The 15597-nt window shown below is 37.5% G+C and overlaps 1 protein-coding gene across 2 annotated transcripts in view; it reads left to right on the plus strand.

Annotated features, from left to right (window-relative positions):
* The window catches only part of LRRTM4 (leucine rich repeat transmembrane neuronal 4), a 750627-nt gene extending 735391 nt beyond the window's left edge, over positions 1–15236 (plus strand). For both annotated transcript variants that reach the window (XM_014731069.3, XM_070236230.1), the window contains one exon: positions 13990–15236. In XM_014731069.3, coding sequence (XP_014586555.3) covers positions 13990–14211 — 222 coding nt within the window. In that variant the 3' untranslated portion in view covers positions 14212–15236. The remainder of the gene's footprint in view (positions 1–13989) is intronic.
* The last annotated feature ends 361 nt before the right edge of the window (positions 15237–15597 follow it).

Raw genomic sequence — 15597 nt, forward strand, 5'->3', positions numbered from 1 at the left:
TTATTGCTTACTTGCTGACACTTTGGGGTTTTAATTCTTTTTCTTTTCTTTTAAATTTATCACTTGATGGAAATAATTGGGAGGTTTGAATATTTTTCAACAATGGGAGTCTTTATTAGCTTTTAAGTAGATAAAAATATCCTTTCTTCCCCGTAGTGCAAAGTGGAATGGGCTATTACTACCATCCCAGTAAATTAAATTACTTAAAAAAAAATAAAAGAAATAGATTGTGAAAATGTTTAGCCAAAGGAGTTCTCCAGCTGACTGAACATTTATGAGTACTTCCCCATCGCGGCAAGGTAAATTCACCTACAAGTAGCTATTTAAAAAACATGTGCATAATGATAGTTGTTACACTTACCCAACTGAATTACACCTAACTTTAGACAGAAGAGGAAAATATATACATAACCAAATTGATGATAACTAAAAGGATGGCAGAATAATCACCGACAAGAATATGAATAAAGCCTAGTGAAGAAGCTCAAATTGGTGAGACAGAATAATTAGCAATAATGAATTGAACTTAAGAAAAAAGAAAATTTAATTGGAGAGTGAAAAACACACATATGTGCACCATGTTTGGTGACTTCTGACTGAGAAGTAATCGGCTTTGTTTTGAACCAGGCGGTCTCCAGGCAGGTGTGGGGAATTAGGTAAATCATACTGTGTACTCCCTGCTGGGCTGACATCTTTAAAGGAAAGCAATCTGAATTTAACAAGAAGCAGAGTTCTCAACCTTGGTTGCACAGTTGAATCACCTGGCGTGCTTTTTCAAACTAGTGTGGCCTGGGCTGTACCTTAGAAATTCTGATCTAATTGATCTGGGATAGGGACCAGGCATAAGTATTTTTAAAATCACCTCAGATGTGTCAAAGTTGCAGACAGGACTGAGAACCACTGCTTTGAAGGGAGCCTTCATGGTTGATGAAGTCCCAAAGGGCAAATGAAACGGAAGGCTAGGCACTCCATTTCTTGGCTTCCATGAAGGGTGGGATGGATTGATTGCTTAGTTTCTGTGAAAGCAGCTGTAGCAATGTCCTGCCCCCTCCATGTCCTGGATCTATGGTCATTCTCTACTGCTCATGATAACTTCAGAATGCTTCGTTTGCCAGAGACTAAGGCAGTGTTGAGCTGACAGTGAGGATAATGGCTGAAGAGATTGAAGCTAGGGAAGCCATTCTCTACAAGGGCATGTTTTGGGTGAGTTGGATAGATTGTTAAGATTTTAAAAAAGAGCAGCTTTTTGCAACATAACCCTGGGCAATAGGCAACAGTTAGCAGATGTGCTGATTGTATATAGAAGCTACATGTGGCACCAGACTTTTTCTTGGTGACTTCATAAGCATCCATTCTTTAGATCAGAAACTACCTGATAAGCATCTCACTCTCTCTTCTTTCTTTCCTTGTCATTTTTCATACACCTCCAGTGTCGCGTTTTACCATAAATGATGTTATATTGTAAAAATCTGCTCATATCTGTCTTCCACATTAGACTATAGGTTCTGTAAAGTCATGGACTCCTTTATTCATTCTAATATCTTTAGTTCTCAACACAATGCCATGCATGCACATATTGGGTGGAAAGAAAATGTTTGTGTTCCATCCTAGATCCAGCCTAGGCACATCCTAGTGCCCGTTTGAATTCAAAGCTGAGAATGGATGGGAGACAGTAGAAAAAGTCAAAGGAAAGGGAGGAGTTCCGATTTTGAGGCAAACTCTTTCAAAGAAAACCTAATTCTCTAGCAAATCTCTCTCATAAATTCATATATTTTTTAGCACATATTTATTGACATATTCTAGCCAGACAGCAGCAAACCAGTCAGAAAAGCTCTCTAACCGCATGGAGCTGACATTGCTTATGTTCATGCTTACAGCAGGGGAGAAAACAGACTGTGAAGGGGCAAAGACACACATGATCATGGATATTTAACATTGTGATAAATGCTGTGAAGAACATAAACAGTGTTGAAACAGGGAACAGCTTACATGCGCCGATAGGGATGGGGTGGCATTTTAGACAAGGTGATAAGGGAAGACATTTAAACCGTGGCTCCAAAGATCAGCATAATCCCCCTGCAGAGTTGGAAGCAGGCTCCCAAGGAAAGGCAATGGCAACTACAAAGGCCCAGGTATGGGAACAGGCTTGGCGAGGTTGAGAAACAGAAAGAAGGCGTTTTAACTTCTCCACAAAACAAAACAAAACCTATTTATGGTTACATGACCCATGAACCTTACCTCTTTTACAAAACCACCAACGTTCTCTCGGGCTTTGTGTTATATGCCATCATCCACCCAGGGGCAGGTTCACTGGCTTAAGTGTTGCTTAAGATCTTCACTAAAAGGTCATTGGGCGTTTATTCTGCCAGAGCGTGTTTGATCGAAATGACCTGAATAGTGGCTTCAGAAATCCCACCTGGAGGTTCAAGTCTGACTTCTAAGTACCAAGGTTGCTTGAGTCCAGCTCTTTGTCTGGTATCCACTGAGCGCTTTAGTCCAGAGTGGAAGCTTGGACTCTTCACAAGGAAATCTGCAATGCCCACTGGCTAGGAGTGCTTTTCTCCCATGGCTTTACTGATTCGGGTTAGGCAGTCTAAAACACAGGGAATTGAATCAGGTTTGTCTCATCCTATCCGTTCTGAATAAGCGACTCGGGTAAGGAACTTTTATTTTGTTCTTTTTCATATACCCAGAACATACCACAATGCCTAGCTCTCAGTAAATTGACCACAAGTAAATAGTTTTTGCTTTTTTTAGTGGTTGGAAAAAGGTCAAAAGAAGATAAACATTTTGTGACACCTGGAAGTTATACGGAATTCAAATTTTTCAGTGTTCATAAATCAATTTTTATTGAAACAGAGCCTCACTTGCTCACTTGCATTTTTGTCTGTGGTACTTTCATCCTATAATGGCAGAGTTTGGTAGCTGTGACAGAGGCTGTATGGGTGCAAGCCTGAAATATTGAATACTGGCCCTTCAAAAGTTTGGCCACCTCTGTGATAAATATTCGCCACATGAGTGAATGAATACATAAATAAGTAAATTATGATGACAAATTCACTTTTAGATAATTACCTCTAAATAGTATAAACTCCACGGCAGAAATCCAGGCATTAACCTAGATCTTAACACATCTTATTTAAACTATAAGACCAGTATTATGATTATTATGTTTTTCACTCTGACAGAGTTTACTCATCTGTTTTAAACATCTTACCATAGATGTGACATGGGAATGAGTGGAAAAGGAGGCTTCTGAAGGCTAACAGTCTTCATAATACCCGTTCTTTTTTTTGTTTCTTTGTTTATAACAGCTTTATTCTTTTTTTTATTGCAATAACATTGGATTGTAACATTATATAGCTTTCAAGTGTACATTGTAATGCTATTTCAAATTCTGTGTAGATTACATCATGTTCACCACCCAAAAACTAATCATAGTCCATCACCACACATGTGTGCCTGATCCCCCCTTTTGTCCTCCCCCTGCCCCCCTTCCCCTCTGGTAAACACCAAACTAATCTCTGTTGCTGTGTGTTTGTTTGTCGTTGTTTTTATGTTCTACTTATGAGTGAGATCATACGCTATTTGACTTTCTCCCTCTGACTTATTTCACTTAGCATAATACCCTCAAGCTCCATCCATGTTGTCACAAATGGCCGGATTTCATCATTTCTTATAGCTGAGTAGTATTCCTTTGTGTATAAATACCACATCTTCTTTATCCATTTGGCCCTTGATGGGCACCTAGGTTGCTTCCAAGTCTTGGCTATTGTGAATAATGCTGCAATGAACATAGGGGTGCATGTATCTTTATGCCCTTGTGTTTTCAAGTTCTTTGGATAAATACCCAGTGGGATAGCTGGATCATATGTTAGATCTATTCTTAATTTTCTGAGGATACTCCATACTGCTTTCTATAGTGCCTGTACCAGTTTGCACTCCCACCAGCGGTGTACGAGGGTTCCCTTCTCCCCACATCCTCTCCAACACTTCTTTCCTGTCTTGTTAATTATAGTCATTCTGACCAGAGTGAGGTGATACCTCATTGTAGTTTTGATTTGCCTTTCCCTGATAGCTAATGATGTTGAGCATCTTTTCATATGCCTGTTGGCCATCCATATATCTACATCAAACTAAAAAGCTTCTGCACAGCAAAGGAAAACATCAACAAACCAAAAAGACAACCTAACAATTGGGAGAAGATATTTGTAAACCATATTTCAGATAAGGGGTTAATATCCAGAATATGCAAAGAACTTATACATCTCAACAACCTAATTAAAAAGTGGGAAAAAGATCTGAAAAGAGATTTCTCCAAACACCAGTATTATTTATGCATCACTCTGCTTGACTGTTCTAAAATATATTCAATCAGAATAAAAACTTTCCATTGTATTTTCTAAATGAGCTTCTGCTATTTTTGTAATTAAATCTACATCACCATGCTTCTTTTCATTAAGATCAGCCAGTCCCCCAAGAAGTTCTATTTAAACTCTGTTAGAATTAGATTATTCATCTCATTCTATCAAGTATGTGAATGTCCTTCTGGGGTTTTCTTCCTTTTGTGTTTGTCATTTGGTTCTAAACTTTTACCCTGGGATACGCAATTCTCCTTTAAAAAGCTACATGACTGGGGACGGCCCCATGGCTGAGTGGTTAAGTTTATGTGCTTTGTTTCAGTGGCCCAGAGTTCACTGGGTCGGACCCTGGGAAAGGACCTACATACTGCTCATCAAGCCATGGTGTGGCAGCATCCCACATAGAAGAACTAGAAGGACTTACAACTAGGATATACAACTATGCACTTGGGCTTTGGGGAGAAAAAGAAAAAAAAAGAGGAAGATTGGCAATAGATGCTAGCTCTGGGCCAATCCACCTCAACAACAACAACAAAAAATGACCTGGTCTTAAAGAAAAAAAAAAAAAGGTACACGACTACAAGAAATTCAGTCTCCTTATACATGAATTTCATTTCATTTTATTTTTACATTTTAAAAAAATGTCTAGCTTTTACTGCATACCCACAGCACTATTGAATTGGATGTTTTGGGAGGATCACAAAGGAGTATATCTTCAAAAGCCAAAAAAGTCAGTCACATTTGGATTAGATAAGATGCATGCTCCTGCATAAAACAAGCTACAGATGCTATTAACTATTTAACACAAAACTAAGCAGAATACTACACAAACTCACATGGAAACTAGAAATACGCTACTCCGAACATTGTGGAGAAACCGAAAGTGAACTTGAAAGGAAAACAGCTCTAATGCCTGATGCTTGTTCCTTCCTACCATTGGCATTCCTGCTGCTTTTTATTTATTTCCTTTTCTAAATTTCTGAGAAGGGATTACAAAGCAAACCTTAAATTGAATCTGTTTCATGTGCTAAGTTTGTTTTGGTTTGTTTGTTTTCTTTTGTACGGTTTTGTTGATAAAGTTTCCAGGAGTAGATTTGGGCTCAAGTCATGATCACTGTCTTCTGTTTGAGGAAAGACTTGTCTTCTGTACATCATTGTAGATCACTGAAAACTTCCACAGTTTCTTCTTTAGAGGGGAAAGATGTGGGTTTTGAAATTTCATTGTCTCTACTTTTTATTTAAGTACTTTGGAAGCAAATTTATGTAGATTTCGCTTAAATAGGATGTCTGTCTGCAATGCAGTACTGGGGGGACTTTCCTCTTTCTAATTCAGGGGCCAGAGCTACAGAAGGAAAGCCTTTAGAAGTTAATACTAGCTAATTAATCCAGCTCATTAGCCCCAAACTTCACTGAATGCTGAGAGGACTGCTAATGTAATAAGCTTCCCACTTAATGGAGTCAAACTTAGCTCCAAAGAACAGCTAGTACCTCATTTATTAACTTAATCAACTCTCTCGACACCTCATAGACAAGGCGTCCTGGCAGGAGAGCTATAAAGATGTAAGTGGATGTTCTCTTCTGTTATCCCACGGCTGACTTAAAAGTTAAAATTTGGACAACCTTGAGTGCACAAATAGTACACATTCCACCTTAAATAAAAACAGAACAATAAAAACAAATGCTACTGTGCAACTTTTATCAGAACTTAACTTTAAAATGGTCTGAATAGTCCAGTCAGTATAAAAAGCCAACATCTAGTGTGTTTAGTATCGAACACTTTACAAGCTGGAGCTTCTGTACACACTTGAGCCCGTAAACAAATGGAAGTGGGACAGTTATCAATTTGCACCATTATCTTTTTTTTTCTTTAAATATTGTCTAAAAGTCAATAAATTTAATGAGCATATTTAACAAATACTAATAGATTATTATTAAATTTTTCACATTATTACTTATTTAATCTTCAAAGTGGAAGAAAATAAGATTGTCATTGTTCTTTCATTCAACAAATATGTGAATACCTATTAGATACCCAAGCAATGTCTAGATGATGAAATTCAATGAGAATACATTTTAAATTGTTTCTCTCTTCATTCATTTTCAGTAAGTCTTGCCCTTTTCCCTAATCCCTTGGATTTATCATTTTCTCTGGAATTCTTGAATCTTATTTCTGGAGATTCTTCTCTATTATGGTTACTACTTAGGGAGGAAGGTTTTTGTACGTGTATAAAGGGTTAGGATGTCAGACCTTGCATGGACCCCCTTTTTAAAGAGAGGTTTCATTTAATGAACCAGTTGATGGTGGGGAGAGAGAGAGAGTAGCTGCTGTTGAAGGCAACGGAAGAACAAGAAATAAAAGGCAGGCAGAGAGGTTTTGTTTTACTATTATCACTTGAAGAACACACCATTTTCTTAAATAGAAGGTGAGTTTTCTGGTTCAGTCACACCCTTGTTTGGCTCTGTGTTCCACAATGGGAATCCTGGGAGTGAGTGTTTTCTCTTTCTCCTCTGCCTCTCAAGCTCTCCTTGATTTTACTTATGGCTAGGGAATTGTTGAAAATCCTGCCTTTTCTTCCTTCCTCCCCAGTCCTGGACCCTCAAATTTGCTGAGTGTTTCATAGTTTACCTTCCCGGGTCTAAAACAACTTTTCCTCCGGTTGCGTTGACTTACATGCCGGTCGATTTCTCTTATAATCTGTTCACCTCTCTGCTCTATCTTGTGGGAATTTCTAAGAGTTTTTGTTTGGAGATCGAAAAATAAACATCTCTATTTAGAAAAAAACTGTTAATTTGAATAGTAAATTGGAAGGTAGTAATTAGGGCTCAAATTTCCGTCTTGATGCAGAAGAACACTTATTAACTTTTGAGTCCAGGGTACTTTTTCAAAATGATGTTTTAAAATAAGCTTCATAACAAATGTTTTATAAATAATGTCATATGATGTTGAAAGTTTTGCTTTTCAATTAACAGAAACTAATGCTTAGGTAATTGGTGCTTTCTAATTAGAATCAAGGCTTCATAAAAAAAAAAAGAAGAATGTTTCACTGTAGAATAGGATTCAATAATGTAATTTGATACATTGGTTTAGAATCATTACTCATCTTGAATCTTTTTTACGTTATAAATGCTTTCAGATATTTAAAACCCAAGAAGGCATAATTTATGAAAAGGCAATTGTTAATTTAATTCTCACGGTTGAGAAGGGAGGGATGAAATCATATTTATAGAAACTGTCAATTTTACAACTCAGTCCAATGTCTCATATTCTTTTTGGAATGAGGTGAAGTGGCCAAGCAACTCTGCTTCTCTGCGGCCAGCTGGGGTTTTTGCCCCCGGGCTCAAGCGCCTGTGATGAGCTCCCATGGGCCCTCGGCTAGCTGGCAGGTTTAAGATGTCTCACTTGCTCCACAAGACCTTCTATCCTCCAGTGGTCTAGCCTGGGCTTGTTCGCAAGGTGGTGGCTAGCTGGGCCAGGATCCTAAGAGCCTTGGAACCCAAACAATGTCATTGCCACTATATTCTTTGGCCAAAGAAAGCCACAAGGCAAGTCTTAAAGCAAGGAGTATTTAAGTATTTAAAGCAAGAAGAAATAGACTACTTCTTGGTGAGAGGAGCTAGAAAGAATTGTGGTCATTCAGGCAATCTACTATTGTTGAAATGTGACACTTGGGAACTGTGGCAGTTGTGTGTCCAGTCAGGTGGAGGAAGCAGTTTGGCAGTCAAGGTATGAAGAGAACTTGCAGAGATTATCAGGCATGATTGACTGAGGGGACCCTGGTGACCTGTGTGTTCCTGGTTTCAGGTGTTCCTGAAACCCAGTGGAAACATTGCTTTTCCCTCAGTTTAGCTGTTAAATCCTTTCTTGTGTTTATGAGTCAATCAGATCTCCCTTTTACCCAACTAACCTAAATGAGTTGAGGTTCTGTTAGCTTTACTCAAAATTCCTGAAAAAAAATCTCTACTTAAACTTGTTTACATTTTCTTATTCCCTGTCCATTCTTGTCACAGACTAACATAGTGAGAAGAGTAAAGGCTAAGCTGTATATTCATTTAGCTATTGCCCTTCATTTTTTAATCAAGTTTATTCCCAATAAACCAAGAGTCCATCTTCATTAAGCAATTCAACTATATTGAATTCCTCATCCGAATTTGCAGGATGGTACTTTTTAAATAGTTTGAATACTCAGACACTACCCTTTAATTCTGAAAATTAGAGACCAAATGTCATTTAGGAAATTGAAAATCAACTTTTTATGACTTCAATCGAAAGAACTCATACTGAAACATGAACAATGTTCATGAAAAGTTAATAAATAAGACTAATGATATTGCATGGTAATTTTAGAATGATCAGGCTATTAAACTACTTATAACTAATACTACTACCTTTGAGAAAAGAGGGCAACAATATAGGAATTTCATGCTCATAACAAGACTGAACTTCAAAAGCCTTTCATGATCACATATATCGAGTCCATTTCACATTGTTCTCACACTTACTTTACAGACACATTCATTTCTCATTTTAAGTTTAATTATTATGGATGTAAAATTATGGGATCTGAATCAATTTGCAGACTTTTGCAAGTCTATGTATCCCTCTATAATTTTGCCCTTCCTCCCGAGATTTAAAAATATCCCCTTTCCCTGACTTCTCTCCTTTAATCACTTACACTATGAGCCACTGTGATTGAGAGGAGTGTGTTCTTTTATACTCTCTCCAGCATGTTGGAAAAGAAACACGTTCTGGGAAAAGAGTAAATGATGTTTTTAGAAAACCAGAACATACACTAAGGTTTCTAAGCTTCTGAGCGTACAAAGTAGGACTGAAAATCTCGGTTAATGAGCCACCCTGTGACCCTTCACGTCCTTGCATCTCTCTGAATGGGAACTATAAGACAAAAGACGGGGCACATTTCCAGGAAGGACACTGCCGTGTTGAATAAAGCTAGAGTGGGAATATGTCTTTTCGGTATATTCCTTCTTTTTTGAGAATCAGAGTACTTTCAGAGTTCTCTGAAATTTATAGAGGTAAATGAGGTGTCATTAGTATCCCCATTTTCAGAGATTCAGAGGACGCTCAGGAGGATTAAAGTGATTTATAATTAGTGATAATAATGGCTCCTCCCGTTTGTAACCTACTTCAGATTTAGTTATGAAATATGCCTCCATAGAAGTTTATATGCTTCTATAAAAGTTTAAACTCAATTTGAGTTAAAGTCTTCATATTCTTGAGACAAGAAAATGACAGAATTTCAGTATAGTATAATATATTCCCCCGATGAGATTCCTTCATTCCATGTACCACACCCATTATCTGTAAATAAAGTGCAGCTTCTGATGCAATGAGCAGTCAAGCATGCAGATAAGGCTATCTTTAAGTAGTGTTGTTGTCTTGTGCTGCAGAATGAAGTCCATCAGAGAGCTGATGGAACACAGGGACCATTTGGAAGAGCTCTAAGAACACATTTACAAAAATACCAAATACACATTAAGGGGAACTTAAGGATACTTTGTTTTGGCTGCTGGAAAGGAAACAATGATACACACAGGGACCCAGGTGGTTAATGTACTGTACATTATTACTATAAAGTACAGTCTCTTAGCTCCTCAGAAACCACAAAGTCAGTTGATTACATGGTGCCTACCGAATAGCCTTAAGAGTAACGAAGCAAACATCTCTGATACCCTTTCAGAGCCTGCCAATTCACTTGGCTTTTAAATTCTTGCTATTGGGCTTCTGTGCAGGAGGGAACTTTACAATGTTTTTTACCTTCCTAGAGGTTCTAAGCCTGTCTCAAATATAAGACAGAAAATGGCAGGAGCCTTGGTTCATTAAAATAAAAAACAAACTGGTCCAACTGTAATAGCAAAGCAAATTTTCTGAATTCAGAGATGATGTAATACATATATCTAAAGGTCTGCCATTAATGCAGGTCCTTTGACATTTGAATCAAGTTAATTGGAAGGCAAATACTGCAGTTTCTTAGATGTGAAATTGTTCTTTCCGATTATAGTTCAACTTTAGGGACTTTTATATTGAAAATCCAACAATGTACACATATGTGCTGGTGGTTTTCATCTTTAGATTAACCCGGTTTTCAGAAGGGTCTGTAAGACCCTCTCTCACTCTCCCTTTCACTGTTCAAGCACGTTTGTAGATTCCAGCGTCTTCTCATTGCAGAGACTGGAGAAAGACAATTCTTGGTGCTACAAGTCAGCGAACAAAACCATAACCCAGGCTTAATGTTTATTTTGATATCTTTTAGTAATTTGGCTAATTTGGAGACAATGAATTATTCCTTTAAATGAAAGTGTGCAACAAATGTTCTATATCCAGTCAATGTTGCTGTCATTGGAAATAATTTGGTGAATTTCTTCTGTTTTTGAGTTATATTATTCCACCTATTAACAACAAAAACATTAAGAGGGGACTAGGTAATTCTCAGGAAAGTCTGCTTCATAAAATTCTTCCTGCTGAAATGTCAGAACAAAGTGGTTTCATTTCTATGCTTTTTGAGAGTTTTGGTGACCCGTGACACCAATCCCAGATATCTCTACCTATCCGACACACTGCAAAACCCTATGAGGTTTCCTAAAATAGAACTTGCTGACAAACATTTCATGTCTAGACCTGTACTGATTTACTCAGAGAGGTCTATATGAATAAGAAGAAAAAGAAATCACTATAAATTTGGGGCAGATCTAACTTTATATTTAGTATCTGGTACTCAGCCATGTTGTCTTATAATTTGTTCCTTGCCGTCACTGTCAGCAGAGAAATTAATGTCTAATGTCCAGAACATCTCTGTATCAATCACAACTTTGACCTAGTATGTATTTTTTCTCAGATTTTTTGTGAGAACAGAATTGTACATTCAAGGTTATATCAACATTTGGTTTGATGAGAAATTATCTCTTCTTTATTCTTTCTCAAAAGACTTGCTGAATAATGGTGAATGCCTTCCAGTAGAAGTCAATGTGCCTATCCAAAAAATACAGCCATATATATTGGTTTAATTTTCTCATTCATTGAGAAAAACAGCGAATTATACGTTACAAAAAAAGAGACTAGTAAAAGCACGATGGGAATTTATCCAGGTTATTGCTGATCACATTAAAATGAATATGTGCTTTGATCAAGTATTGTTTAAAAGCAGTTTTTACTGTGATTCCAAGCTAAAAAATATCACAATGTAATTCAATAGACTCACACTCATGCACACACACAAATTTGAAACAAAAGTTTTATTAAACAAGGTACCCTTACTCATATGACACACACTCTGATACTTTCTATTCTAGTTAATTCAATTTTTAAAATGTTTATCTGGAATCACTAAATTGATTTTATAACCTACTAATGAGTTGTAATCTGCCATGGAAAAGATTGCTTTAATCTTTATCTTTAAAAATGTAAGGAGGTGACTTTTTAATAAGCATAGAGGTGTTAAAAACATAATTCTCATACAAACAGATGGTGAATTTGTGTCAAAATTTTATTTAACACATTAATGAGAATACCAGGAAAAAAACAAGACCTAGCTTGAAGAGCATTTGAAAGATTTATATATTAATAGGAGGAATGGATTTTGAAAATAAGGTTGCTAAGTTCGATATAAGACTGGTTAACTTCCCACAGAACAACTAAGCTATGAGACCTTTGGGGCTTAACTTCTCCATAAAATTATAAGAATTTATCAACTCTGAAGTTTAACCTACAGAAAGAGTCAGCTATACATTCAGGAGACAGGTAACTTATCTGTTATTTTAACAAAGCATTTATGTGAAGAAGTGCTAAATAAATAGAAAGTTGTTAGCTAAGTTCATGCAAAAGCTCAAAGTGCCATAGTGTAACAGAGACAGCAACTTCAGGAAATAACTACCACCCCTACCCGCTGTAGGACCTGGGGACTAAAGAAGATGTTGGAGTCATTAAAATTAACAAAAGCTTGGAGGAAGGGCTTTGTGGAGATGAACCTCAGACTTCCCTGGTGCTGGAGTGTCTGAGGGGGACATGATGGCATGAAATATTGGAAACGCTGCCAATGTTGAAAAGACTACAAACTAGAATCGCCTGCTGTTGTGGGATGGTGCTGTGACAGCTAGAATGAAGAAGTGTTGTTGGGGTAACTCTGTGGAGCAGGAAGAAGCAGAGAGGCAGCTTGCCATGGGAGCAATTGCCCCTCTCTCCTCTAGCCTGGCCATCTCCCTCCAGTGGGCCCCACTGGCAAAATCTAACTGGGAGCAGCAGGTCAAAGAGAAATGTGGTTTGCACAACCCCACCTCAGCATCATAAATGGAACTACAGAAGTGGGCTTGGAGCCAAGAGACAATAGTTTAAAGAGGTTTAAGTTTAAACCCCTACAGGATGGTGAAGCGTTTGCAATTTTATCATCTGTGGACTGTCAGATTGTATCAGGAGTGTCAGATTGTATCTAGTGGGTTATGAGAAACACTATAGCATGAGATCAAAAATAAAGCAATTATCATTTTCCTTTTTCTAAGCTTGGGCACATTTTTCTTTATCAGAAATTGTAATAAAAACCTGTGGTGGTGTAATAAAAACTATATACTATAATTTTAATATTTCAGCTTTTCCTATTAAAAGGATTTCTGTAGACTATTATTCAGGTCTATTATTCTAACATAAGACACATATTTGACTTGTTAGCTTGAAATCAATAACATTACATATTACGAACGCAAAGATATGCCCACTGTCATGATTCTGGAGTTCTTTTGTCCAGAATTTATAGAACTGATAGAAATGATCTGTGGGAAATTGGGATTTTTTTTTAAATTTAAAATAAAAGATATATATATGCCCATAATAAAGATTTCAATTGTATATAAAGATATTTTTAAAAGTAAAAACTTTCTCTATGTTTACACTTATATTTACATGAAATGGATCATACTATACATTCTTTTCACTCTAATTTTTTTCACTTAATACCATATCTTGCCATATTTCAATAGATTGCTAACTCTGCAATCTTTGTATTATCTGCATTCAAAGATATGAATGTACATAATAGATTTTAAAATTTCTTGTTGATGGGAATTTAGGTTGTTTATTTCTGTTATGGCCATAGATAGATAGATAGATGGATGGATGGATGATAGGACAAGCATTGAAAAATCTTTATATATGATATCATATATAAAATCACATATGAAAACTGTACTGCCGGGTGGCACAGTGGTTAAGTTCATGCGCTCTGCTTGGGCGGCCTGGGGTTCGCCGCTTCCGATCCTGGGTGCAGACCTAGGCACTGCTTATCAAGCCATGCTGTGGCAGGCTTCTCACATATGAAATAGAGGAATATGGGCACGGATGTTAGCTCAGGGCCAGTCTTCTTCAGCAAAACGAGGAGGATTGGCAGCAGATGTTAGCTCAAGGCTAAGCTTCCTGAAAAAAAAAAAAAAAAGAATATGTATATCTGGACAAAACGATATCTAGTTAAATACTAACAATATTATTCTGCTTAAAGTTTATTAATAGCTAAATCAGCAGCTAATGAATAAAACAGCATGAAAGAGAACAAAAGACAATACTATGAGCGTCATCTTCTTTTCTGTCCAAAATATTTTTATAATCAGTCTTTCCCTTTCTCACATCCAGATGCCACACCACGTGAAGCCCTTGCCCTATTACAGCTACGACCAGCCCGTGATCGGGTACTGCCAGGCTCACCAGCCGCTCCACGTCAACAAGGGCTACGAAGCAGTGTCTCTGGAGCAGGATGAAACCCCCAGCCTGGAGCTCCGGCGGGACCACAGCTTCATCGCCACCATCGCCAGATCGGCAGCGCCCGCCATTTACCTTGAGAGAATAACAAACTAAGGCGAAAGCCCACTCCTCATGGGGCGCCTTGACGAGGGGAGGGGGGCCTTCATCTTAAAGGAGAATGGATGTCTAAAACCATGCAATCGAACGAGCTCATCGTTCCAGTTAAAACATGACGTAGAGGAAAGAAAAAAACAAAACTGCTTAAAGAAGGCAGCGGTTGCACTCACCTGCAGCGTAACCAGGAGAACTACAGAACTTTCTTTGCTTTAAAACATAAAACAAGCAAAAATGCTCCTGGATGTAAATAGTAAAAGTGTCGAGTTCTTATAAAAATAGATTCCACGCTAGCTACATATAGGTTTGTTTGTATATTTGCTTTTTCTACACTGCATGGTTCCTGGGCTGGAGAACCACACGGGGAAACACCTGGGGTGGGTGGGAAGTTGGGGGAACAATACAGTTTTCCTTGTTAGGTGTGTGTAACTCTCACAGACTTTATTTCAATTGCTTTATTTCATGTTTCCTTAAAAAATGCTGTTTGTTCTTGTTTCGTTTGTTTGATTTTTCTTTTGTTCCTGGTCAAGTGATTCTGTTTGCAATTCTAAACATGGGCATTAAAGCTTATGTTCTACCAAAAGAAAATTTGCTTTACCACAGATGATGAGGAAACAAAGTTGACCACAAAGTTTATTAAAACTACTGGAATGAAAAACCAATAAAATTGGGGCAAATGATCCTTCAAGACACATTGTACACAAGGCAAGGAGTATTGATTTTTTCCTATTGGCAGTCCACACTGTGAGCTCTCTCTGTGTAAAAAGTCTGAAACGGGGACCCGTGAAGACCTCCGATGGAAAAGACCAGCAAGTATTCTCATGTGGGCTAGGCAGATGTGAAGAACAATGGCCATGTGGTCAGTGAATAAAACTGCCAAGCTGACAAATTTCTAAACATATGATAATGTGTAATGTTGCTTTTTAAATTATCAATTAGCTTTTGTGTAGTTTTTATCAATAAAAGAAAAACTGTTGGAGAAATAAATATATTATTTTGTGGTTGGTACACCACAGCCCATCTAATGTTGAGTGCTTTGTCTCTATAATGTGGATCCTTCTAGCCTCTATCAGGGCAATTCAAAAAGAATCAATTCGTATTTTTCAAGTGCCTTCTGTGTGTTCTCCCGTCAAGTAGGGAGGCCCTACATGGTGTAGAAAAGAAGTAGGAGATGTGGCTTATGCACTAACTCATTTTATAATTATTTTTTGAGATATAGGATGCAACTCAAGTAAAATTATAAAACAATCTGAGAAAAAAGTAAGTATCCATGGAAGGGGTAAACGTTGCATGATGTAGGAGAGAAAGAACTGTGTGGGAATTGATTACTATCTGAAAGAAGCATAGCGATTACCTATTTTTTATCAAAGGCCATGCCTATGCACA

This window comes from Equus caballus, chromosome 15 (assembly GCF_041296265.1).
Source record: "Equus caballus isolate H_3958 breed thoroughbred chromosome 15, TB-T2T, whole genome shotgun sequence".
NCBI classification, from domain to species: Eukaryota; Metazoa; Chordata; class Mammalia; order Perissodactyla; family Equidae; genus Equus; species Equus caballus.